This window comes from Daldinia vernicosa (assembly GCF_022497035.1).
Source record: "Daldinia vernicosa strain CBS 139.73 unplaced genomic scaffold F5Y00scaffold_16, whole genome shotgun sequence".
Taxonomy (NCBI): domain Eukaryota; kingdom Fungi; phylum Ascomycota; class Sordariomycetes; order Xylariales; family Hypoxylaceae; genus Daldinia; species Daldinia vernicosa.
This window is the reverse complement of record NW_025953932.1, coordinates 114,443-139,273: the sequence shown is the minus strand read 5'-3', so window position 1 is coordinate 139,273 and position 24,831 is coordinate 114,443. Positions and strand designations below refer to the sequence as shown.

Genomic DNA, 24,831 nt, shown 5'->3' with positions numbered 1-24,831 from the left:
TCTGAGACAAAGGTCTTCTTTGTGCAATTGAATATACAAAGGTGATACTACATATCTATGATTCGTATATAATTGATGGAACATCTATTGCCGATCCTAAGTGTCTAAGGGAATCTTAGGAAGCTCTCCCCTGTTTCTCCCCCGCTCAATCGAACCGTCTCGATAGGCGCATAACCTTGCGTACTTGCGCTACCTTCAATGTTGTGCTACACAGTGAACATTTTTTAGTGAGCCTTTTTATGCACATTCAGACATTGTACAATACCGAGCCCAACCGTGTTCCCGTTGCTGCATCCCTAATTATGGGGCATGTGGGGTATGGAAATGTACCTTTGTGGGAGAAAGTATGGGGCTTACTGCTCACTTTTTCACTCCGGGAAGGGAGCTGCAGACCCAATTCTCAGCCAACCCATCACAAGCTAATACCACGAACTAAAAGCAAGCCCTTTTCCTTTCCCATTGTATTTTCTCTCGGCGTAACCTTGTATCAGGTACGAATACAATGTTGATATCAACTTCTACACGTAGTCGTAGTTGTCCCCATTCTCCATTCTTCTCCATTTACTTCTCCACCGAAACCGAAAGGAGAAGTGCCTGACCGCGTGGTCAAACCCCCACGCTCATACCAACACCATTCAACTTCGTCACTTTCAAAGTGAGGGAAATTTCTCTAATTCTCTAATTGTTCTTCTTTACAACATCTAGCCTAAGTAATTCGAGCCTCAAGGGCAATTTGACCTGACTTGGCGTCAATTTTGCCGCCAGCCGGTCGCTGATTAAAAGAGCTGTCTTCTGTCCAGCTTTATATTATCCCTTGCATCACGCTCGAGCTGGGAGCGAGTCGGCTTGTTTGTCTGGCTACTGTGTTCGAGTTTTGCACTTGAACGCAGTTCCGTGTCTTCAAATAGACACGACCAATATTGCCAGAAAGGTCCTGCTGGCAGTGCAACTTAACAGAATACACCTAGTTAACTCTTAATACCAGTCCAACTCTTTGATCATGTCCAGATTCGCCAGAGGTTTGAAGCGCATTGCGCTCCCCACCACAATCGCTGCGGTTGGTGGTGGTGCGCTTCTGTACTCATATCGACCCCGGAATATTCCAGGCTTCGAAGGTCCCGCGGTCCCTCCTCCCATCTATGGCGCCGATGGCACATTTAAGCTCCCTCGGTTTCCGAAAGTGAAATCCCGTGAGGAGCAGATAGCCGACCTAAAAAAGAGCACCGGAGAAGAGGAGGAGTATGATATGCTTGTTATTGGCGGTGGAGCCACCGGGGCAGGTGTTGCATTGGATGCTGTTACTAGAGGCCTCAAAGTGGCAGTTGTCGAGAGAGACGACTTCAGCAGCGGTACTAGTAGTAAAAGCACCAAGCTTGTGCATGGTGGTGTGAGATATCTGGAAAAAGCTGTATGGAATTTGGATTACAGTCAGTACCAATTAGTCAAGGAGGCCCTCAAGGAACGCAAGTATTTCTTGCAGACAGCTCCTCATCTGAGTTCGTGGCTACCTATTATGCTTCCTTTGGACAAATGGTGGAAGGCACCATATTACTGGGCCGGTACTAAGTTCTACGATTTCCTTGCCGGTAGCGAAGGTATCGAAAGTTCTTACTTCTTGACTAGGAGTAAGGCTCTAGATGCATTTCCCATGCTAAAGCAGACTGATCTTGTTGGTGCTTTGGTATATTACGACGGCGCGCACAACGACTCGAGAATGAACGTCTCTATTGCTATGACCGCAGCGGTATATGGAGCTACCGTTTTGAACCATGCCGAGGTGACTGGGCTGACGAAGAATGAGAACGGCAAGCTAAACGGTGCTCTGGTGAAGGACACCATTGAAGAACGTAATGGTAAGAAGTCTGATCCGTTTACCGTCAAGGCTAAATGTATCGTCAACTGTACCGGTCCCTTTACCGACTCTATCCGGAAACTTGACGACCAGAACTGTCCAGAAATCGTTGCACCAGCTTCGGGCGTCCACGTCATCTTACCCGGTTACTATAGCCCTTCAAACATGGGATTGATCGATCCATCAACATCAGACGGCCGAGTTATCTTCTTCCTCCCGTGGCAAGGAAACACCATCGCGGGCACGACCGATGAGCCTACATCTATCTCTCCAAACCCCCTCCCCGATGAGAAGTCGATCCAGTGGATTTTGAACGAAGTTAGCCATTATCTTTCTCCGGATATCCATGTTCGCCGTGGCGATGTGCTTGCCGCTTGGGCTGGCATTCGTCCCTTAGTCAAGGACCCCAAGGCCCAGAACACGCAGTCACTAGTACGCAACCACCTTGTTGATATCTCTAGCTCCGGCCTCGTGACATGCGCAGGCGGAAAGTGGACGACCTACCGACAAATGGCTGAGGATTGTGTGGATGCGGCAGTCAAGGAATTTAACCTTCCTACCAAGCCCTTCCCTAATGCTCCTCGAGTAAGCGGCACCGAAGCTATAGACGACGGTGCAATTCTAGACGGATCATGCCAAACTCACAACGTCCGGCTAGTTGGTGCGCATGGTTTCAGCAAGACCTTGTTCATCAACTTGATTCAGCACTTTGGCGTCGAGACCGAGGTTGCTAAGCACCTGACCGAGAGCTACGGTGACAGGGCGTGGACTGTTGCGGCTATGTGCAAGCCGACAGATCTCCGATTCCCCGCGAGAGGAGAGCGGATAGCTCGTCTCTACCCCTTTGTGGATGGCGAAATCAAATATGCCATCGCCAACGAGTATGCGCAGACTGCCGTTGACATCCTCGCACGAAGAACGAGATTGGCCTTCCTGAACGCCCAGGCTGCGCTTGAGTGCTTACCCAAGATCATCGATATCATGAGCCAGGAACTGAAGTGGGACCGAAAGAGACAGGAGCGAGAATGGAAGGACAGTGAGTAACTTATGCAACTTATTTCCCTTGTACAACGGAAAATACTAATTGACATTTCACTTTAGCCGTAGAATTCCTGCAATCAATGGGCCTGCCCGAGCCGATGCTCACCGTAACCAGGGCCCAGGTTGAGAAGGGCAAGCTCGACTTCAGCTCCTCGCTTGAGTACAAGATGTACTCGAGGCACAACAAGCCCCCCGTTGTAGAAGAGTAATTAAGACGGATTAGAGCGAAAGAAAGGGAGACTTACCTGGAAACCTAAAAGAGATGGGAAATGGGGTTATGTGTAAAGGAACCCGTAATTCGAGATATAGACGGCTGGATGGAGCAATTCTGGCGTGTAGTTTGTTTTTCCCTTGGGTTAAGGAGGAGCATTTCGGCATGGGTCCAAAAGTGTCGTTGCCGAAGGCGATCTAATCTCTATCGACATGTAGCTGTAATGGATTTGATAGTCGATAGCAAATAGAAAAGACTATGAACCGCGATCTTTGACCCAGGGTATTGATTATTCTGCCAGGACATGTTGGCTGTTAGCGGTTTAGCCTTAGGTTGGTCATTTTGTGAATGGTAGACTCTTTAAATCTGTTGACAAAAACCATCAAGTATACTACGATCTGATACGTTAGACAGGGAGAACTAAGTTTAATTGACGGTTTTGAATGGACAATCCCTTTACATAGATGACAATTCTTCATTGGACAAACACTAGGTCAAAGCTTAGAAGATGAGACGCAAGCGCATAGTTACATGAAGTGGTTCAAGTCATGCGTAGCAGCAGTAACATAACACAAGATCACAGAATAACAATTTGCATGCAGCCAGTTTCATATACATGGACTTTCATACTATATTCATTTGGCTCCTCTACTAGTAACAACCCGAGGATTACGATATATCGACATGAAGATATATCAGCACACAAACTCTCCCGTTTGTCTCTGCTTGTCTTGTCTTGCCCAATAATTCCCCGCTCTATACAATGCAGGTGTTGTGTAATGCTAGAGCCAATGTTCTTTTGCAGACGACGCTGCTTACTTGCTTGTTGTCCTTCAACCGATCCAGAAAAAAAGAAAACGATAACGTTGAGCGGAAATTCGTTACATCTAGCAAAAGTCGTGATATCCAAACCCCCGTTTAAACGCCTCGCCAAATCCTGTTAATTTCCCATTCTATGCCATATTTGACCCGATTTATTTTGATGCTTGCCGCCGTAGGACCCAGTTGCCTGGCCGTCCGGATGATAACGCCGAAAATGATAAAACCAGATGCATTTCAAACCGCCGATGGTAAACATGGTAAGAAAATTTTGTAAATCGTCCTGCTCGAAAGGACAAAGTAGATCCAACTCATTAATCCGTCTCACGTAATTCAATAACACCAACTTAATGGTTTAACGTAGTTCTAAAACCCGGAATTGACTCTCCTCCCGGATACAGAAAAGACGCGCTGGAAGAGACTTCGCATACCGCCATCGGAAGTCCGATATTGATTATGATGACGGTAAGGGCACACAGAATCCGTGCTAACTCTGCACTTCATCTTGCGCTCAAGTTCTGCTTCCCAGCCGTATGTATCGTCAACAGTACTGGCTCGCGTATAGGCGTCAGAATCGACAACGGTAAGTGCCGAATCGTCCTCCCCTTGCGATATGCCTAGGCAATTTGAAAAGTCGCTGAGTGAGGTCCGGCCGATAGTGACTTCGGTCTGATCGGTTTCCGCATCACTAACAACCGTTCCAGTCTCGGCACTGGCTTCCGTCTCGGTATCCGTTTCATAATTAAAGCTATGGAAGGATTCAGGGGAACGTAGGAGGCGAAGTGGTCGTTTCACGAACCCGCACGGCTGAGGCATAATTACTGGTCCGCCTTTTGCCTCTGGCTCTTCAACGACCCTCGCAGGAATCTTTAACAGTTTGGGCTTAATGCTGCGTTGACGGCACCGAACATTGCGCCCAACCGTACACGATCCATCATTTTGATATGCGCTACGCGCTTTCACGGCCACGCCACCCGTGACATCTCCACTGACGGTCTGCGGATAGGTGCATAATCCAGCAGACATCCCATGTGGAATCTCCAATTTCTCGCCGGGGTGGGGATCCTCCCACAGCGTATTCATACTGGCGGTCTCTCGTAGAGTAGGTATCGAGCTGTTACTACTCATAGCGATGGAGAGATCAGGTGATGGCGCGGCCTGTAACCCTCATAATGGGGGTTGGTTGGCTGATGTTGAGCCTGTGCGACGGACGGACTTGTTCTTTTTTGTCAATCCTAACTTCGCACCCATCTTCTTCCAACTATTTCCCGAAATGGCTTTTTGTAGATTATTAGGTGAAGTATTAAAAGAAAGATCTGAGGTGGGTGGGGTTGTAGGTGGTGTCATTGGCTCGGCTGCAGGAGTCGAATTTGGACTGCTATCATCAGTCACCAAATCAAATACTGTCTCTACCGAGGCAGAGGTGGACCGATTACCAGCTCCACGTCCCATGATGAAATGTGGAAGATAGGATGATCTAGGTGACTGGCTTGCTTCGTCGTCGTGCCCGATGTCCCTTGGTATTCGAAGGCGCGAACGCCCTTGTCTATATTCCTGAGACTCTTCCTCGACCCGTGATTCAACCGTAGCTGATACGACAGACTCAAGAAAGGGCACAAGAACAGAATCGTTTATCAGTTCCCGTACAATCTGAACTGCTTCGTCCAGTTCGGAGGGATTGGGCGGGTTCGCTTTACAGCAGGGAAGCTGTAGAAGACGGTCGCGAACATCCGCTGGAAGATTGACTTCCCGAGGCGCACATGGCATTATGTATGCATCAATGACTTTCCGCCATAGCGAACATATTGTTGCCGGTCCATTAGGTGCTTGACCCTGCGCGATCTGATGATACATAATCATGTACCGTTCAGCATCCATTATAAACTCGAGAGTTTCTAGGCAGTGGTTTTGGGACAAGAAGGCCATAAAAGAACTCAGTGTCCATGGCGGTGGTGCTGTGTTAGAGAGAATCTCCGACAACGTTGGTGGATTAGTGAAGGGCGAACCTGTGCGCGGTATGGCCAGGCTCGTAGGGCGTGATGTTTCCATTGCAGTTTCTTGGTCCCAATCCTCGAAGACTGACGGTGGTCGTGATAACTCCGTTTGAGATTGGTTCAAGTAGACTGGCGAGCTTCCTCGTAATCTAGGTTTTCCCATTATTCCTTTGAAGATGGCAAAAGGAACAAGTATCGGGTAATCCGCCTGGCCGTGTAACCCTGAGCAAACAGAAGCTCTTGCAGCGAATTTAACCCAAAACAAGCTCTGACGCCATGCAAATTGGCAAGCTTCTTTCCTGTTTGACAAGATTGTTTCGTAACGAGATTATGGAAAACGTACGAAATACTTGCTCTAGCTTATCTTCAAGCGGCCTTCATCATCTGCAGGCAGCCCGTGTATTCCTAAAGATCAAGTCTTTCTGACCAATCAGTAGGCTCCCGCTCAGGCACTACACGGATAACAGCAGATATCGAGCGACTTTCAAGATACCCAGAGTCAGGTCGGCTAACCAGAATGCCGTCTTATTCTAGCCAATACAAACTGGCGAATCAAGGAACGGACAACACAATGAGAAGCCGATACCGATAATATTTCAAGTGTGGAGAAAGTTGTTTTCCGACACAATCTCAGACGATGTCTAACAAACAGATTAGATCTCACTAGACCTAAACTGAGAACCACGTTTGAATATGAAAGACTCAGCAGTCTCAGTCGGTTGAGATAAAATGTGGTAATCTCCACTCCTATCAGAGAGTTCCGAATCCACAGCGACAAATTAATACAGTCGTAAAGTGAAGCAATGGACGATTGCGTATATAAGGTTAGCAAATCCTCAAGGGAATGGCAAATGACATGCCTCCTCTATGCTCAAGCTGGTACTCTTAGACGAGGGCGAATTCGTAGATCCGGCGAGGTCGAAAAGTCCCCGAGTTTCTAGCGATCTTCTAGAGCAAGATGGTGCAACAAATCCAACAAGCAATGGTCGTTTGGTTTTACAGCGGACTAGTACGGCAGGCCGTGTGGAATGAGGGACGAGCTGGAAGACCGCAGATAATTCGCAACGAGGGACCAAAACACAACAGTCAGATCCACTAGGCGTAACAGCGACAGCAAAATAGTCGTTGAAAGAGAGGCGTTGATGGGGTTGGTAATAGTTAAAACTAAAGGCGCAGAGCCGGTGTCGATGGGAATTAGTCGTATAAATATAATAGTATTAGCAATTGAGGCTGTTTCCTATTCCTATAGTATTCCTCCTATAGGCGATGCCGATGCGAATGAGAAGGATTAATGAATTCGAGGTGAGATTTTCGGTGACGGTGACGGTGCAAAAGTTGCAAAAGCTGCAAAGTGCCAAGGGTGAATGAAAGCTTTCGGATAGAGGATCTTCAACGGTTGATGAAGGGTAGACTGGCAGACTGGAGACTGGGAAGATAGTAGACAAAATAGGATAGAACACTCAGAAACTAGAAACAGAAGGCGGGTGGGAGACAGGAGGAAGATTAAAGGGAAAAAGGGAGACAAGTACTGGTACCCACCCTTGGGGGTGATCAAGGTACCTGATGTATGGCGAATGACTGGGATCTTTCGATGGGTGCCCCCTTTAACCTTATGGTGGAACTCTTGACTAAGAAAATCTTCTACAGGTACACTAGGTACACTGTACGGTACTATAAGTACATAGACTAGGTACCTAGGTACCCATCTTAACCTTTTAACCTATCGCAGCTGTTTTCATTTATCTAGAAACACCACCATTTTTGATAGATCCGTAATTGTCACGATTATCACGATTTATAGGTGGTCGGCATTCTACGGTATTCTTCTAGAATATAACATAAAAGCATTGACGATCGCGCTGACCCTGCTACGTAGTATCCCCAAAACCGGAAGACGGGGGGGTCTGGCAGTCTGGACAAGGCAGGACAGGTGGGAAGAGAAGCAAATCGGGCTGGGCGAAGCCCTCCAAGGGTTCGGCCAACGTTCAATTACATACCTCTTCGTTCACTGCTCTTACGTACATGTACCTGACTTATCTATCCTATCTACATCTATCTACATACGTGCGCACCTATTGTATGAGACCTACGAGACCAGCGAGATCAGCGAAGCCAATAACAAGGCTACGGCGCACATAGTTATTCTCTATTAGTTCTAGTGCCGCTTTGTTGTAATGCTGAACAATAATAAGGTTAGGTTTCGAAGCCTTACCTTAGTATCTGCCTGACTGCTATTGTGTCGGCGTCATCTTTCACCATCAAGAGCGTCCACTTCTTTCCAGTTGGCCGCCCCGGTCGCTTCCAGGTTCAGCCAGGTGAGGTGACATACGTACTGTGCTACGTATTGAAAAAGTGGCGCGACGCTAGAATGGCGCTAGAAGAAGCAGAATCAAGCCAAGATGTCCAATCACATGAGCTTGTTCCAATCGCGTATGAGGGGGTCTCGTACCCATGCGGAATAGTCCGTCGACGCCCCCCTGTCTTCTTTAGCCGTACAGTATAAAGCGGCGAGGAATGATGGAAGAATGCTAGAAGCACCTGATAATACGAACAAAGCCAATCAGCGACTACACCTGATTATTCATGGTGGGGTATCAGCCAGTAGTAGTACATGTTACAGCCAATGCCATTCTACATTCTAGAAACGAACGCAAAGCCAGTGCAATACCTACGGCAATAGCACCAGCCCGGTCGCCACCCCGATCGCTGAATGACCAACGAAGCGCGAAGCTAGTGTAATGCTGTAGGTGTAATAGAGTTTAAAGCTGAGACGCCATTTAACCCCTTCTACAATGAACAAAAGAGGGTGACGATGGCATCATCTCAGTCAGTGAATCACCAAAACTTGGCTCTCTTTTCTTTCTATTCTCAGTCAAGCGCCTCCGTTCCTAATTTCCTCATAACCGACTTACTCGACAGATTCCTCGAGGTCTGTATTAATCCCTCGTTGAAATTTGAATAGCCCCCTTTAGCATTATCGTACTGCAGATATTATGTATGACTTGCAGATGCGCAATGTCGCACAAGAAACATATACTCTCCCATCACTCGACTATCACGGCAGGAAGACATCTGCAACAGTCGATGTTGTCGAACGGTTTCGAATCAACCTTATGCATGAATATTTCACTGGTATCTACTGGTATTCCAGGTCTGCAAGAGATGCTACTATACATGCATAGGTAAATACACACATACATACATACATACCTACATACATACATACATACATTAGGTACAATAACAGGTCTATACATACCTTAGACCGTACCGCTCTTATTCATCCATATCGCGCTACAGCATCTCGTGATTGTCGCGCAATGTGACTGGCTCGGCCGATATTATCCTAGATGATTACAGTATCATCGCCCCCCAAATCGTAATTGGACGCACGCGACCGTTGGGGCCAAGCTTCCTCGGCAGACACTATTTATATTATGTTGCCAGACTTGGAGTAGCAGTCGAAAAAGCACCGCTTGATAGGAAACATGTAGTTTGCTGATCGATCAATTACTATTCGGAGGCAGAGCTATCTGCCTATCGCCGTCGAGTCTTGATAGGGATATTAGTTCACTAATAGACGCGCAAGCCGCGTAAGTGCAGGGCGGTTATCATGGGGTGCAGATATCTCCCTCTCTTCTATGTCCTTCTCTACCAGTTGGAAGAATAAGTGTCGGCAGTTGGTGAGCATATGCGGTAGCATTAGTGTCTCGCTCTTGTCCGCCAACCATGTTCGAAACGCAATATAGACGCGGGAATGAGAGAAGATACCAGTTTGCATCATTGGACAGCTCGAACCCGTCGTTGGAGGCGCGAGGGGTATGAATCAGGTCAAGATCAGCCATGCAGGACACAGGCATAGCACATGTCCGTTCTCGAAACAGCCTCACCTCCGCCGATAAAGGCAAGGAACGGAAATCTTAAAAAGACACAAGGTGTGGGATCGGCTGCTTACGCTGCCATTTCCAGCAAGGCTAGTAGCCTGTCAGTTGGGCGTGACATCACGGTTATGATCGTCAGCAATGCTGTATTCGGCTTCAATACCGGAGCTTGATGACTCCAGCAGGGAGGGGGCAGCCTTGCTGGAGCGAAATCGTGAGTACCATGTGGGTGGCATCAAGACTTATTCGTCTACCACATCATGCATACCTACATATACTACATATACCTACATGCATATACTATATCTTCACACGCTGAGGTTAGAAAATCATCATCTACAAAGACAGGCGGAGGGCTGAATTCAAAGTCCCATAACCCCCATCTGAGTAAGTAAACCATTTGCTCGCTCTCTGCCCGCCTACGTATGTATTCACGATTCACCGCAAGTTCTCCCTTCATAAAAACGAAAAAAGGGTAAAGGTGGAAGCCCATAAAAAAACCCGGAAAATATTGTTGCCCCTTCCAGGACAAGCGCATGCGCGGAAACGCAATAACATGCGACTACAATATGCCGACCGGAAGCGCATTCAAGGGGCTCGGCCATGCGAAGAGTCCAAATTATGACCCCACAAAGGATGCCACCTCATCAGATCTACACAGTGAGTTGTAGGAAGACCTGTCGGGAAGAGGATCGCTACATACATCTCTCAAAATAATGCTTAATCGGGAAAAGAGTTAGACAATAGCTCCGAGCTAGATTTTAACCTCCGAGGTTTCCGTAGGCTTAGGTATACTCCGAAAAAGGAATGTAAAAAAAAAGGAAGAATAGAATACATAATTACAATAATCGTAATTACATAATAAGGATATAGGTACCTAAAGTACATGGATTGTGGGTACCTACAGTCAGACCTGTCTATAGCGAATCTACAACATAACGAATCCTCGCTTTAGCGAATTTTTTTTAGGAATTTTTGAAATTTGTATGTAAAATAACGAATTTTTTTTTATAACGAATTCGTTAAATTTTTTGATTTGTTATTACGTAATTCGTTATGTAAAGTAAGGGGAATTCGTAAAATTATGAGAAAAGCGGTGTATTTTACCGTTTTAACCGATTAGGCTAACCCTATTTGGGAAAAGTGAGGTTTAAAATTCGTACGATTCTTACGAATTTTGGTGTTTTGACCAGATTTCGGCCATAGCACACCTGATTCCCAGCCCTCAATTGTTAAGATACGGAGGGCGACGACGAGGTCGACGAGAGCCTTAAGCCTGCTGAGATTGAAGCGCCAATTGAAGCTACTGCTAAAATGGTGCGAACAGCATCACCAAGTCGATTCAGATTTAATTAGGCTCTTGAAAAAGGAGGAAAAGGCGATTAGATTCAAAAGGTAAAGGGATAAAGACTTGAATGATAAGCAGGCGACGGTTAACATGTATTTTGTACAATAAAATAGGTGGGATTTACTAGTAAAATTGATGTATATATACTTAATCCCTGTCCAAAATAGGGTTGTCTACTTTATAACGAATCCCCGCTATAACGAATTCGAAACACTGAAAAATTTAATTCGTTATATCGAGGTCTGACTGTAATTCTTAGGTACTCCGCAGTTTGTCGGCTTGGTACAAGTACATGGATTTATTCATGGACGTACTTTGGGTAGGCATTACGTAGCGCCGATTAGAGACCCACTCGGGCACGGAAGATGGAGAAATCAAAGCTAGGTATTTGTCGCACGATAAAGCTTCTTTCTAGAAAGTTTCTAGAACATTTCCGTCTAAGGCTTAGCTGACCGGTTAGGTCTTTTTAGTGCAGTGCCCGGCGGTCATTCCGGTCCCGACGAGTACCATTGCGATCCAATGGGTATTTTCCGTTTGCCCAACCCATTGGGTTAATCTACGAATCTCAATTCCTTCTTTGGTAACTCTTCAACAACAAGCAACATTTAAACTTAGGTACACGATATGTACACTACATACAGGCAGTACTATGCAAATACCCCGTGACGAAGACGTTGTGCGTGTCTACTACGTATCTGCTGTCATCTTTGCCAAGCTTGTCACAACGGTTTTGCATCTAGGTATCTCGCCGTCTAAGAGAAGTTTGACCGATAAAACTTGCCGCCTTTATCTAGATTGATTACCAGGAATCTTGGATCCTGCGCCCGCGTTCGACAGCTGATTGGTCATTTACATAGACCTTAAAGCCATTTTCGATCCTAACCAACCAACGCTTTAACTAATCAGGTAACTACTTCACAATCCTAATTGACTTATTCGTTGGCTCAAGGATCTGGCGCGTCTACCGACAGCTGGAGCGCTCTAGCGGTATCAGGAAGGCAATCAGAATTTTTGTTCCGCGGTTAAGGTAGGTAAGGCCACCAAGTAATACCTAACAAGAAGCTGAAGGAACAAGATCAACCTATCAAAAAGCTTAACCTATGCTTTTTTTTCCTTTTTCCTTTCTCAGCTCCTCTCCCGTGAGCCCCGTTACTCGGTATAATCATGCGCCTTACTGCACACCGTTGGTCACGATGCCGTAAGATGCATCTAGAAGGAGGCCGAGAACCTTCAAGGCGTCGAGAATATCGCACGGACTTCACCTAAACCCTACGGCCCTTGTTAAATCGAAGAGCTTTTACCTTCTCTTCCAACACTCCGGTACGGGATGAAAATTTTTATCCTGGTCTTATCGTGTTACATATCTCAACTCCTTGTCCAGTCAGATCTTAGAAATCCAGATCGCGCGTTACGATATGCTCACTGTTAGCCGCTAGGGACTCGAGACATGGTCAATGCGTACCTCGCATCTGACGCTAGGTCGGATCTTTGACTCATCCCTTCCAGCCTTACTATGTAGTAACGTCGTATCTCAAGTACCGGTTATATGTGTCGATAGTGATGGAAGATGGAACACCAGACCAGATATTAGGATCAATATTCTATATGACGAACTGAACCGGCCATTCCAATATATTGGCACTCTCGAGCATCAGTGCTAGCTAGGTACTCTAGCTACTCTAGCTACCGAGATTCCAAGCGGCGCAACATGCAGTATCCCGCACTTTGCTTGAACGTTACACTGCCTGTGCTCAACCATCTAGCGAAGATATTCCTTGACACCTCAGCGTGATTATCACTTCAGGTGGCAGCGACGTTAGGGACATTTGCGGCTAAACACCTCACGAAGCGATCAGCCCTTATGCGTTGTCCCCGTCCCCACGAGCCAAACGGCATGTTCGAAAGTACGAAAGAGGTCGGGTAATTTAGCCGTTCAAGGTTCATCATTCGCGCCCTCGAGCACCACATTTGTTTTCTTGAGGTCCTCTAGAGATATGACAAGTCAAACAAGCCTTGACACCCTCACAGCGGCTGTGTCGCAGGAAGAAGTACGTTGTGAGTTTCGACAATATCATTGGATAATATACAACGTCTTTATCCTCCAATCACCTTCACTTCTTCCCAATATGAAGAACCGAGGTCTTTCCATAGCAAACTTTAGCCAAGACGTCCAGTGATTAAGCAACATCGCGTCCAACACACATTGACATAGATGGAGTTGTTGAGGACAGAAATATAAACGAGCCTCGGCACAGCCTCAAACTACTCAAACTAACAGTACAACTCTCTCACCTATATACCTATATATACTATTCGTATATGCTGGCGCAGGCGAAGACCTTGGTAACTGCCTAAAGGGGCAAGAGAAGCCTACTATGTACGCATATGCCGTCCGACCTCAGCAACCCACAGCTTGGCACTCATCAATGCGCTCATCAATGTTACTCGGATCCAGATCAGATGTATGGATTACCATTAGCTATGTGCCCCAGCAACGCTAGTTGCAACTACACAGCGTAAGTTGGATGTCGTTGAAAGGTCTTGTCAGAGCCTCAATCTCCACTGGTTACCTACTAGACGGTTTAATTCCACCAGAATGGCAAGTCGCAAGGTCACAAGGCAAACCTCCAAGCTCGGAAAATCCGGCACACTACCCGACCTGGAATCTAAATCTGGTGAGTATCGTGGCTCCCTCGCTTCATTGTATCCACCTATATGCATGTTCGTGCTGCCAGCAAATCGGCTGCCAAGCGTAAAAAATCAAACATCGTTGTCCTGCAAGTTCACCTAGTTTACCTAGTTTACCCCCTAGGGACTATTGTGTGTAACGATGGGACGACTATTGGACCATGATGTGCAAAGATTTTCGTTAAATTTACGCTTGGACCGACTAGCTGGGATTTAAAAAGTTTCTTTAAACTGCAAAACACACAACTCGGTTAGATGTGATATGTACGGATCCGTACCTAAGCGTGTCTTACCCCAACCTACTACCTTCAGATGTAGGTAGCCAAGGTCTGAGAAATCGTAAGGTAGCAAAATCGGCAATGCTCTTACGATCTAACATCTCAGCTGCTGTAATTATTTCTCTCTAAAATAGGAAAGACATAGTACAACCACATATGAATTATAGAAATAATGCATATCCGTTCTATTTGCAGTTGGAGTTCTCCCTTAGGACGAAGATATGGCGATACTATAATCCCCGAGGAATGTCTTTGCGCGACATATTATTTATAGACTGACCCTTGGCAAATACAATTTACATCTTCTATCAGGAAGGTTTGTAATATTTAAGTGAGCAGAGTTTTTGGAATGACATGTAATAAGCTCGGGAGCTCCTAAGTCACTCGCTGGCTACCGACATCACAGCTGACAAAATGACAAAAATGTCGTGTTACCGGCAGTCTAGCGGTATTATATATCAAATGCATAGAGATCTGTAATGAGATGGAATGGCCGAAACATCGTATATAATAAGCCGACTGCGGTTTAGGGGTAAACTCCAACTTCTTGTCCGCCAGTGCTGAGATCAGCTACTCGGTGGTCAACACCACTTGCAAACCGTACACCGTTCGGAAGGAAATAGGGTACCGTTTTCATAAATATCTCATTGTAAAGAATTAGATGCTACTCACCGACTCTTATTCTATCACCGCACTAGAAGCGTTGTACAGGTCATCATTACACTACCAGCCGTCATCCGTTTGTCGTTGACGTAGCTACAGGCTCCCAGGCGCGCTACTAGCGGCTTCCCTAGCCTCCACGATGATGCTAGATCAGGATGAGACGGCACGGAAGGGATAGGTACACTAATTTGCCCTAGCTGGCATTGTTCAGAAGAAATTTGTTTCTAGAACGATGTGACAGATTCTGCTGTGTTACTCGTAGCTGCATGGCCTCTTTCCGGAAAGTATTGTCGGGCCACATAACCGCCGCAGAAGGGGTTCAATGAACCACAATACTCACTAGCGGGTATCCAGTTACTCACTCGTAAAGCTAGCTCATAGGGTTGTTTCGCAGCTTTCCATACGCTCGCTACCCACTGGCGATCTGTGGACTACTTCCGGAAATCCTCTTGGAGGCATTATATCGGAACCAACGGCAGAGACGTACCATGGGATGTTTGTTAATCGTTCAGCTCAAGTGGCAGAACCAACTTCGAGCTACGCTCGATGCTAATAGTAAGCCACGAACACCCATTACGACTATGGCGTACGTTACGAGAGGTTAGTGGTTGATTATGACCCAACGAGCGCTCCAGAAAACTTCCGCTGCACTGCGAGAACAGCGACGCCATGGCCTGGGCCAAGGATAGGTCCAATCCCGACCCGCTCTTAAAGTATCTGTCCTAACCCTCTTGCAAAATGCGGTAACACCAAGATACCGACAACCCCGAGCCTTTCACGATAGTCCGGTAGGTAAGGATAGGTTGGTGGTTGAGGGAAGACTACGGATTACTCTCCGCGATGTGATATCTTGCTATTTACGATTAACGCCATATAATCTCGCTAAAGGCGGCGACCGGAATACAAATGGCATGTTTTAACCTCGTTAGGGATGGTAGATATGCCATCTGCCGGCGGGGGGGCTTATATTGATTCTCGATGACACCCTACGACACGGTTCTAGGCGATATATGAAGGTCAATCCTCATTAAATATCGGGGAATTTAGTACCAAAAGCCCCAATCGTGGGTACTGATGTTTCTTCTTCAAGATTTGACTTGTCGGGAGCAATGGGTTGAATACCTAAGGTAGGTAATGTCTAGAACGGTCGGGCTACCCCTTTTCTAGAAGGGTAACACGACGAACACAAATGCTGGGCGTAACACGGACACATTCGGTTATGCCTAAATATCATCTCGACTATCCGAGTCACACTTGTGAAACGAGATGTGTTACCAGCGAATAGATGGCAATGCTTATGGGGAAGAGTAGATTGGCATCATCATAGAAGACCTACAGTAGCCCCTTAATGAGCGTATCTTAGGATCTCTCTATCGTAGATTAGAACGCCTTAATTAGGTTAATTAAACCCCTATCATACTTATTCACGTCGACCTTGACTTCTACTCACTCGGAAGCGATATGAAAAGGTAACACGGCCAAGACAAGCCTCGAGATGCTAACTCCCGACGGAAGGTGTGATTCCTTTCTTGATGCCCAGCCAGGTCGGTCCATCACATATATCTACTCATATCGAAATGAATATGAGCTCTGAAGCCCCAGAATGGGTACCACCCCAAGCCAGCCAGCATTCGGAACCATACGAGCTCGAATCAAGAGTATCCCTTACCTCCACGATCAAATATACGACATATATGCGTATAGGTATGTATGTGCACACTAAGCACAGGCAATATAGCGACGTTAAACTGCTCTAGTTCGCATATACCTTCTCTCATTAACTACGTTCGCCACTTCGAGTTGTTCAATGCACCAGAGGCATTCGCTCCCGTGTGACGATATCCCTTAGGCAGCTTTAGACGACGATGTTTTCATCTCCGAGGACGTTCAACTGCTGTAATATACAAATTCCAAATACTGACGATATTCAATAGCATCAACTTTGACTTTTACCGCATGGTGGCATTAGGAGAAAATCAAACTCGAAGGAAAATGGCATTACTACCGTAGCCTGATTGTAACCCCTATTATCCCTTACCGTGACTTAGGTCCTCTAGGTTCATCCCATCACTCACTAATCAAACAATCTAAATCCTTACTCAAACGAGGTCACTCAACCGAAGTGAATATCCACAGATAAGTAGAATACAAAGAAGACATAGATATTATGTTACTGTACATCATCTTGAGTCTACTCGCGGCCAACTGAGAATACTGGTAGTTACTGAGATTTGGCGCCAGGGGAGAAGGGCTAAATCTCACTGAAGACACAGTGCCTCATTTACAAGACACCGAGAAGATCGCACATGATTCAAGGAGCCAATTGATTGATAATCATATATAGATCTTAATTTCTAAGCCACTTTTATATGTAGTATGGCTTTGCCCCAAGCTCATTTTCTAGCTAGGAATGAATCGTCTCAATGAGATTGTACCTGCATTCGGCATGACTAGAGACTCCAGGCACAGCTTAAATTCGCTCCGGACCTGTCGTAGTCTCAAAACATTAGGAGAATAGTAATTCAATAGACGAGTCTAGAAGTGAAAGTCCTTGTCATGTCAATAGGGAGATTTATAAGTTTCGTATCTATCTATACGCCAGTTCATATGAATGACTATGTATATCCTATCTAAGAACATCGCCGCTAGTTAGATCTATGTTCAAAGCTACGATATCATGACGCCGACGAACGGCTATATAGACGTAGTTCAGTATACCGTGACGTATAGCCCGATAATCCGGATCATACACCGAACAATACTCACGTGGCGGATCTTCCACGCGAGCCGGAACTCAATCGGAGAGCCGCGTACTTCGGATCAGACTAGGTTAAATAGCTAGGGCTGACGAGGTCTGGGGTAGACTGAATATACTATACTAACACCATCGCCTATCTCAACCGGCCGGGATAGTGTCGTCATCATAAGGCATAGTATACGAGGGGGTGTAGAATAACTCGTCAGCTCCTCCAGGCTCCAGCTATTCGGGTCCCGACAGCCAATCAAGAGTATAGCGATATATTGAATTCGCAATTCGACCCATGGGACTACGTATATGTTGAAAGCCGGTAGCTGACGTATCACTAGGCAGGCTTTAGGAAGCGGGGGATCGCACGTAGGACTTTTAAAGGGCAGGGGGAGGAAGAAGCATACATAGCAGCGGGGTATTTGCTGATAGTATGCGGCATGCGGCATGGCGTAGTATTATACCTGGACATACAGTCCGAGTTAGACTCTCCTAAACAAACCAATAGCAACAACTCCAACGCCAACGCTTCTTCTATCCAGCTTCCCTTTTCGCAACATCCTACTGCAGCTACGTCGTCGATAACCGTAGAATACGGCTTCACCGCTCCGCCCTACGGCTTAATAGAGCACGTTTATACGGCGAGACGTGCGTAGACTGCAGATAGGGCTTACGCAGCCTTCTTGACTGCAATTGGACTGGAGCTGCGTTGCTAGTAGCGATCGGAGTCCATCCTGGGTAAGTGAGGAACCGAGGACCATCTGTAGTATATTCTCAACAATTATTATGGTGTTAGTCACAGCCTTACCGTGCCGTAATCAAAACCACCACGTTCTGTGATATTCCCTAACATCACCCCATACGAGATGGAATCACTTTACATCTTATTCTAGACGAAATAAACCAATTCTATAATTATTCGCTAGCTTGCTTTTAATACGACTGACTGTTACTTGGGTATCCTAGCTGCGGTAAGACACAAACGAGCGTTTCGAGTGTAACAGAGCAGCTTGGCGATAGTTTCAATCTCCGCCAAGACCGTTTCAACGAACCGAAGAAACCATGCCTTACGCCGATAACTTGTTTTCCATGGGCGATGAATCAGATGGCGACGACTACGCAGATCAATTATCGCCTTCGGACGGTTACTTCGCCTCATCATCCTCGTCCCATGCTGTTCCAAACGTACCAAACGTCTTAGTCCCCGACCCCACGCTCCGGCAGACATCCGAGTCTGGCGCTGAATCAAAAGCGAGAGAGGCAGAGGAAGAAAGGTCATCGCCAAATACTCGGAGAGTAGAAGACTATTATCCCAATTCCAACCATACTGCTGCAGGATCAGGCACTACCGAACAACAACTTAGTCAGTCGGGGCAGCAAGCTACTAGTTCAACCGCACCACGTCAACAGCAATCCAATTCCGCGTTTACGCATACGTACTCACCACCCTCGTCATCGTCGTACACCCCTCTCAGAACTTATCCGACACGAGGGCGGACTCCTTCCGTATATTCAGACGCTCCACCGGCGTATTCACCATCGCCAATCTCCCCCCTTTCGTCCACCAACCAACAACCCCAATCTAGAAGCTACAACACATTTACTCCGGCCATGGGTGTGCAGGAAATTATCGAGAACGAGCGGCTGCTAGCCAGAGGTCCCGAGAGCATCGGCCAACCAATTGACGAAGAACTTGGTAACACACCGCACTGGACTCGACGAGTCAGGAGACGGCTGCCTACGTGGCTCGGTTGGAGGACCCTGGTGCTTGGCCTGATCGTACTGGTTGTCTCGATCGGATTTCTAGCGAATTCTTTGCGCATTATAAAAGAAGATGATCATGTAAGCCGGACTATCTAACTTCACCTTTTTTTCTTGGCATCGGTCGAAACCTATCGCTAATATGGTCACGCAGAGGAAAACTATTGGGCCGCAGCCCGACCAAGGATCGCCGCCCGAGTCCGTAAAGGAACCTGTGGATGGACCCGGACCCGATGCGCCTGGGGTCGCCGGCCCTTTCCCGCCAACGTATTGCGATAATGCGGTGTATCGCTTCGAGGATCAGATCCTAGGCCTCGACTTTGATAGGAACCACAATATTACTTTCATAGAGGACCAGCACGCGCACTCTGGAAACACCCAGGTGCGCGTTGCCGGTCAAGTCAATGTACGAAGGCTTGATGCCGGAGGTAGCCCGCGCTTGGTACTGGAGATCGCCACCAACGACAAGGGTGTCCTACTCGACGTCTTCGTAGACGAACAAGCCCAGGCCTTGAAGGTGAGCGTGCCTAAGAAGTACGACGCCCTAAACCCGAACATCTGGCCTTGTGTCGAAATGCGAGCGACCATCTGGGTGCCCGAAAACGCCGAGATAGGAGTCTTGTCGCTGGGCTCGGTCCATCTTGATATGCTATTTTTGGACGATCTGTCTCTCCACGTGGCGGGTTATACTAGGGCATCGTCGATCGTAGGAGATATCACATCCGGTTCGGACCACCCTACCTCGTACAACAACACTGGCTTTATGCTGTCGGCTCCGGAGTACACTTTTATTCCCGCGAAAGATTCGTACGTGCTCGACTCTCGTATCATCGAGGTATCAACTACGTCGGGCAAGATCGAAGGCAACTGGCCTCTTTACGATATGCTAGGGTTGCACACGACCTCCGGTCACATCACAGTGTCGATCACACCCAAGGAAGAACTCGAAACGGACCCGAAGGCTGCTGTCCTGTCCCTGAGTTCGATATCGGGTACTGTCTACGCCACAGAGCCAGTGCACTTAAGAGAGCAAATCCCGCTTCGCGACTACCTCGTCGATATCAAGTCGACTTCTGGAGGTATCCATGGTGCCTTCGCATTTGGCGCCGGTATCGAACTCAAGAGTACTGCTAGCGACATCGCTCTCGATTTACTCCCCGTGATGAACGAGGACAGGGTGTCGCCGGATCAACCCGCTCAACTGGAGACAGCAACGACGAGCGGTACTACAGCCATCCGCGTGCTTGAGCCGGTTTGGTACGGAGACAGGGGACTGGTTAGCGGCAGGCCACTCAACTGCCTACAAGCGCTTCACAAGTCTACCAGCGGGGACATCGGACTGCGGTATCCTCAGGCATGGGAGGGATACTTACACGCTGAGACGACGAGTGGCAGGCTAAAGGTCAAGGGAAGGGATGTCAAGATCATCAGGTCTGTCGGAGGCTGGCCAGGATCTAAATTGGAAGCTCAGAAGGGCGCAGGTGGTCCCGGTTCGACCATCCAGGTCCACGCTCTTATGGGTAATATGGACACCGTTATTGGTAGAGGATAATAAGTGAATGAACGTATGGGTATAATGCGTCTAAGGAGAGGGAGTTGAATGGATTACGGATTGAGGTATTCTGTCTGGCTTTATGTGGGAGATGGGGATACCCTCGCATTCGTTAACTACCTTATGGTTGTGTTTGGAATAGGTAAACGGCGTTATGGTTTTCGAGCATTAGTAGGCTTGGTGCCTAGATAGGTTAGTATTTTTAACGGTAAATACGAATATAATATCTGTGATTGCTATGTAGTATATTATTGTTCTTTGCTTCACCTTCCGTATAATGTCTTGTTAGTCTACAAGGTTTAGGTAGTCTAGCTAGCAGAGAGCGCTTGCTAATATCTGTATAAAATAGTGTATAGTAGGAAACTTCTAGGCGTTCATGACTTGCATATACCTTCTTAAGCCAAGAGGCAAGCACAGTTGTGTAATATGTAAGGTACCTATTCAAATCACTCGTTGTTTCGTAGATGATAGCTACCTGTCTCCCTCATGCGTTCTGTTTTCCTAGCCATCGTAACTTTTACGTCCTATTCCTCTTATAGGAGAAGTCAGTATTCTATAAAGTACATTTCTTCTCAGTCACTCGTTAGATATAAAAGAAGGGAGGTTAGCATAACTCATATTGATATCCAATCCCAGCGATTTTATAATCACGCCACTCGCTTTTAATTGAACACAGCAAGATGTGCTAGGTACACAGAACCTGGATGTTTTGCCTAACCTGCGGAGAGTTTACGATGAGCAATGTTAGGTCCGAATTATGTCCCGCGCATAACTACTGTGAAGAATCAGAGCGCATCCTCAGCATATCGGAATCATACGAATGCTTCTGTTGCATTACAGGAGGGAATTTTCCACAGAACGACATAATTGAATTATTCAGAGACATGGTGCAATTCTTGCAGTGGGAATTCATGGACTATTCCACACTTTTGACGGAAGAAATCGACGAAGAAGAGAGGACCTACACTATCAGAACAAGAATGAATATGGTCAAGCCAACAACTTTGAGACTTCCTCGAGACGATACTCGGATAGAGGTCCTGACTCGTTTATTGGCCTGGATTCAAGACTTGATTTTGGATTTCAGAGGAGAAAGGGAAAGCCCCCAATCCGGAAGTCCGCAAAGCAGGCTCGCGAGTCCTAATACACCGGCAAGCCGAGCAGTCCTACCTCCACGGCGTCACAGCCGGCGTGGCATAAGGAATAGACTTCGTAGATTCCTAAGGCGCATCGCCGAAAACATTAGAGCCTGAACGTTCCGCGGCTGAAGACATTGCGGAAGACCGAGCGGACATCCAAGAACGCGAAGACACAAAGTACGGTCAACATAATTCTAGGGACTTACGTAGAAATAATACGGAGGCTCGCCGAAGGCGTCGCCATTTTGGTTCTTCGATGGCTAGAGGGTTAAGAGGATTCCTGGATCCCCGGAGGTGATAGAAGTGCCTAGAACTGGAATATCGATTGCAACCCTGGGTTAGGAGTTGGCGGTGGTAATATGCCATGGTATAGATAGGGGGCTAATAGGAGGTAAGGAGATTTGGAAGGGTGTCAAGGACAAACTGGTCGACTATGGAGTCGGTACCGTTGTTATATGGCGTTCATCAGTATATACTGGGATAGCGTGGTCGATGGTTCAGGGTATTGCTTTGAGGCACGTTCTAGTATATGGTTCAATCGTTGTATTGCATACCTTCACAGCGTCTAGGTAGGTAAGTAGTTGTATAGATCTTCTAGAGGGTCAAAAGGTATGATACGGAAACTTTGAAATGACTGTAGGTTCTGACATATCAAGACTCCCACCACACATATTTACAAGTAACGAACAAAGAATAAAAACATAGTTCTTACTGAGCAAATATCCCATAGGAATGAAAATGGAGGGGTTCGTGAGATAGGATGAGAGCAAACAGCAATGAAGGGCTCCAGAAGAATCCCATCATAACATCCAGACCACCTAGTTAGTCACTAGCAAAAACCTGAGGATTTACTGTTTATTATGGGATATAACCCCTACAGCGTGATACTAGGTAATGGGTTCAATTAATCTCGACCACAAGCAGCTTCACATTAGAGCAAACAACTCACGAACAGCCTCGCATGATATTCACTGCCTTGTCGCCGCAAGTAACTGTTTGTATAGCTTATCTGATCTAAAACATCTAGTATTAGAGCATCGAAGGAGTCAATGCCTTTGTAACACTACCATCAATAGCCTTCTATCTCACTTCTTTATATACGACGCTCCGCCTTTTCACTGCAGACTGCCGTAATACAAGAAAGCCTAGAATAGCCAACTCGCCCTCTAGACAATGTAGAAAAGTCTTTGTACTCTGCTTGGGGGACTTTACTTGTCCTATTCACTGTGCATTGCGCACAATAGGTACCATCTGGTTACAATGATGACGAAGTAGACGGCGCGACAAACTCGAGACTTGCCTAAAATTCGTGAGCTGTGCACACAAATCGCATCCAATTCACCTCGTCGCCTTCGCCATCCTGCCCACAGTACAATTTTCCATCGACATATAAATTGGCATCCATCGCCTTCGCCATTCTTCCCACAGCACGACTTTCCATCGACATATAAATTGGCATCCATCGCCTTATTTGAATTATTCGTTTCGCCGATGCCACCCAAACAGTTTACGCAACCAAACCCTCTCTACTCTCGACCGCGCAGTCGTCCACCGCATCGCCGACATATCGCAATATTTCCTGCAGTCAAGCGCCATACCACTACCGCAAGTCATTTCCTGCACTTCAGTTACACCTAGAGACCATGTGCAACGAGGTCTATCTCAAATTCCGGGGATGCGGCCACCGAGTATGGCAGAACACATTCGCCTGCGATATCGCCAGGAGAGGCGATCCCAAAAATGACATGGTTCTAGACAAGACCAAGTCCCTACCAGATAAACGACCCAAGCTGCCTCCTGGGATGCTGTGCGAACGCCGCAAGTGTGTGAGGCCAACGGATGCCCCATGCCCGTTGTGTGCTGAGGACAAATCCAACGGCAACGCACCAGGTAAGAGTGCTCGGGTCCTCGAGACCATACCAGAGCACGTGGACGGGGCATAAGGATAAAGACAAAAAACTTACACTGGGGATAGAACAAAGGCTCGCCAGCCCATCGCCCGATGAAAAAGCTGTCGAGAGAGTGCGCGACTCGCTGATGCTCCTGGAGCAATTCCGGAAGCCGGATTGAAGAATTCCACGCGTGCTCCAGATCCCGGGGTAGCCATTATTCGTTATTTTTGGGAAGGTATTAATGATAGACGGATCAAGCTTAGGCGACGACTATAGAGTAAGGGGGCGCATTTGCTGTTCTCTTGGCCAAACCTTGGCTTCCCTGTTGAAGCACCAACACACCGTAGGGAGCTCTACACAACGTCTGGAAATACATTATTACCTAATATCCAAGGAATATCGGTGTGAAATTGGGGTTTGCTGTGCAGATATTGACTAGCTCGAGGGCTTCGTCTTGATACAGACGTGTGTCCGTCTAGTAGTAGTTCACGATAAAGGGGGCCAGTAAATAAGTTACCTAGCTCGATAGCATGGCCATTGGTAATTCGTATTCTTGATAAATGGATAATTATATTCCTAATAGCTTGTAGACATAACCTTACAGTCTATAACTTGTCGTCCGTATGAGGTATGTACGATGTTGGAGCGTTACGTATGTAGTCCTGGTTCGCGGTTTGCGGTTTGCGCATCTCGCGCAATCCTACAAACCCAGGGGGTGATGCAATACATAGAGCAGAAAAGGTACCTAACCATAGCGGGAAGATGTGGGTACGAGGAATCAACTCTGAGAGGTCGAGATCTTAAACCGGCTCGATAAAACAGTGGGACTGGGAGTGGGGTTTCCGAATATGTAAGTCTAACTGCGCGTGCGCTTGCTGCGTGGTGTTCGCGTGGGACGGGGTCCCATGGCTGAGTTACAGCACAGTAGCGCCTGAATCTTGGGGAAGCACCAATGCTAAATACAGG

General features: G+C 46.9%; 5 protein-coding genes across 5 annotated transcripts; 3 read left to right on the top strand and 2 right to left on the bottom strand.

Annotated features, from left to right (window-relative positions):
• Positions 1-337: 337 nt before the first annotated feature.
• F5Y00DRAFT_233529 (DAO-domain-containing protein) lies at positions 338-3,373 on the top strand. Its single transcript, XM_048007317.1, has 2 exons — positions 338-2,888; positions 2,954-3,373. The coding sequence occupies exons 1-2, from the start codon at positions 1,001-1,003 to the stop codon at positions 3,100-3,102; spliced, it is 2,037 nt and encodes a 678-aa protein (XP_047866000.1). The 5' UTR covers positions 338-1,000; the 3' UTR covers positions 3,103-3,373.
• A 795-nt stretch (positions 3,374-4,168) lies between these two features.
• F5Y00DRAFT_39361 (uncharacterized protein) lies at positions 4,169-5,158 on the bottom strand. The gene has a single exon (XM_048013604.1). The coding sequence runs from the start codon at positions 5,049-5,051 to the stop codon at positions 4,290-4,292; it is 762 nt and encodes a 253-aa protein (XP_047865999.1). The 5' UTR covers positions 5,052-5,158; the 3' UTR covers positions 4,169-4,289.
• On the bottom strand, positions 4,570-6,432 carry F5Y00DRAFT_39357 (regulator of G protein signaling superfamily). Its single transcript, XM_048013603.1, has one exon. It carries the CDS (start codon positions 6,078-6,080, stop codon positions 5,091-5,093), a length of 990 nt encoding a protein of 329 aa, XP_047865998.1. The 5' UTR covers positions 6,081-6,432; the 3' UTR covers positions 4,570-5,090.
• Positions 6,433-18,348: 11,916 nt separating this feature from the next.
• On the top strand, positions 18,349-21,078 carry F5Y00DRAFT_233521 (uncharacterized protein). The gene is made up of 2 exons (XM_048007316.1): positions 18,349-19,363; positions 19,437-21,078. Exons 1-2 carry the CDS (start codon positions 18,584-18,586, stop codon positions 20,832-20,834), a joined length of 2,178 nt encoding a protein of 725 aa, XP_047865997.1. The 5' UTR covers positions 18,349-18,583; the 3' UTR covers positions 20,835-21,078.
• Positions 21,079-23,319: 2,241 nt separating this feature from the next.
• Positions 23,320-24,550, top strand: F5Y00DRAFT_233519 (uncharacterized protein). Its single transcript, XM_048007315.1, has one exon. The coding sequence runs from the start codon at positions 23,617-23,619 to the stop codon at positions 23,914-23,916; it is 300 nt and encodes a 99-aa protein (XP_047865996.1). The 5' UTR covers positions 23,320-23,616; the 3' UTR covers positions 23,917-24,550.
• The last annotated feature ends 281 nt before the right edge of the window (positions 24,551-24,831 follow it).

Bases quoted from the DNA above. Each gene is read 5' to 3' on its own strand.
- F5Y00DRAFT_233529 (XM_048007317.1), top strand. From the start codon at position 1,001: ATGTCCAGATTCGCCAGAGGTTTGAAGCGCATTGCGCTCCCCACCACA. The intron at 2,889-2,953 runs GTGAGTAACTTA...ATTTCACTTTAG, and splicing joins GGAGCGAGAATGGAAGGACA to CCGTAGAATTCCTGCAATCA.
- F5Y00DRAFT_39361 (XM_048013604.1), bottom strand. From the start codon at position 5,051: ATGAGTAGTAACAGCTCGATACCTACTCTACGAGAGACCGCCAGTATG.
- F5Y00DRAFT_39357 (XM_048013603.1), bottom strand. From the start codon at position 6,080: ATGGGAAAACCTAGATTACGAGGAAGCTCGCCAGTCTACTTGAACCAA.
- F5Y00DRAFT_233521 (XM_048007316.1), top strand. From the start codon at position 18,584: ATGCCTTACGCCGATAACTTGTTTTCCATGGGCGATGAATCAGATGGC. The intron at 19,364-19,436 runs GTAAGCCGGACT...ATGGTCACGCAG, and splicing joins TTATAAAAGAAGATGATCAT to AGGAAAACTATTGGGCCGCA.
- F5Y00DRAFT_233519 (XM_048007315.1), top strand. From the start codon at position 23,617: ATGTGCAACGAGGTCTATCTCAAATTCCGGGGATGCGGCCACCGAGTA.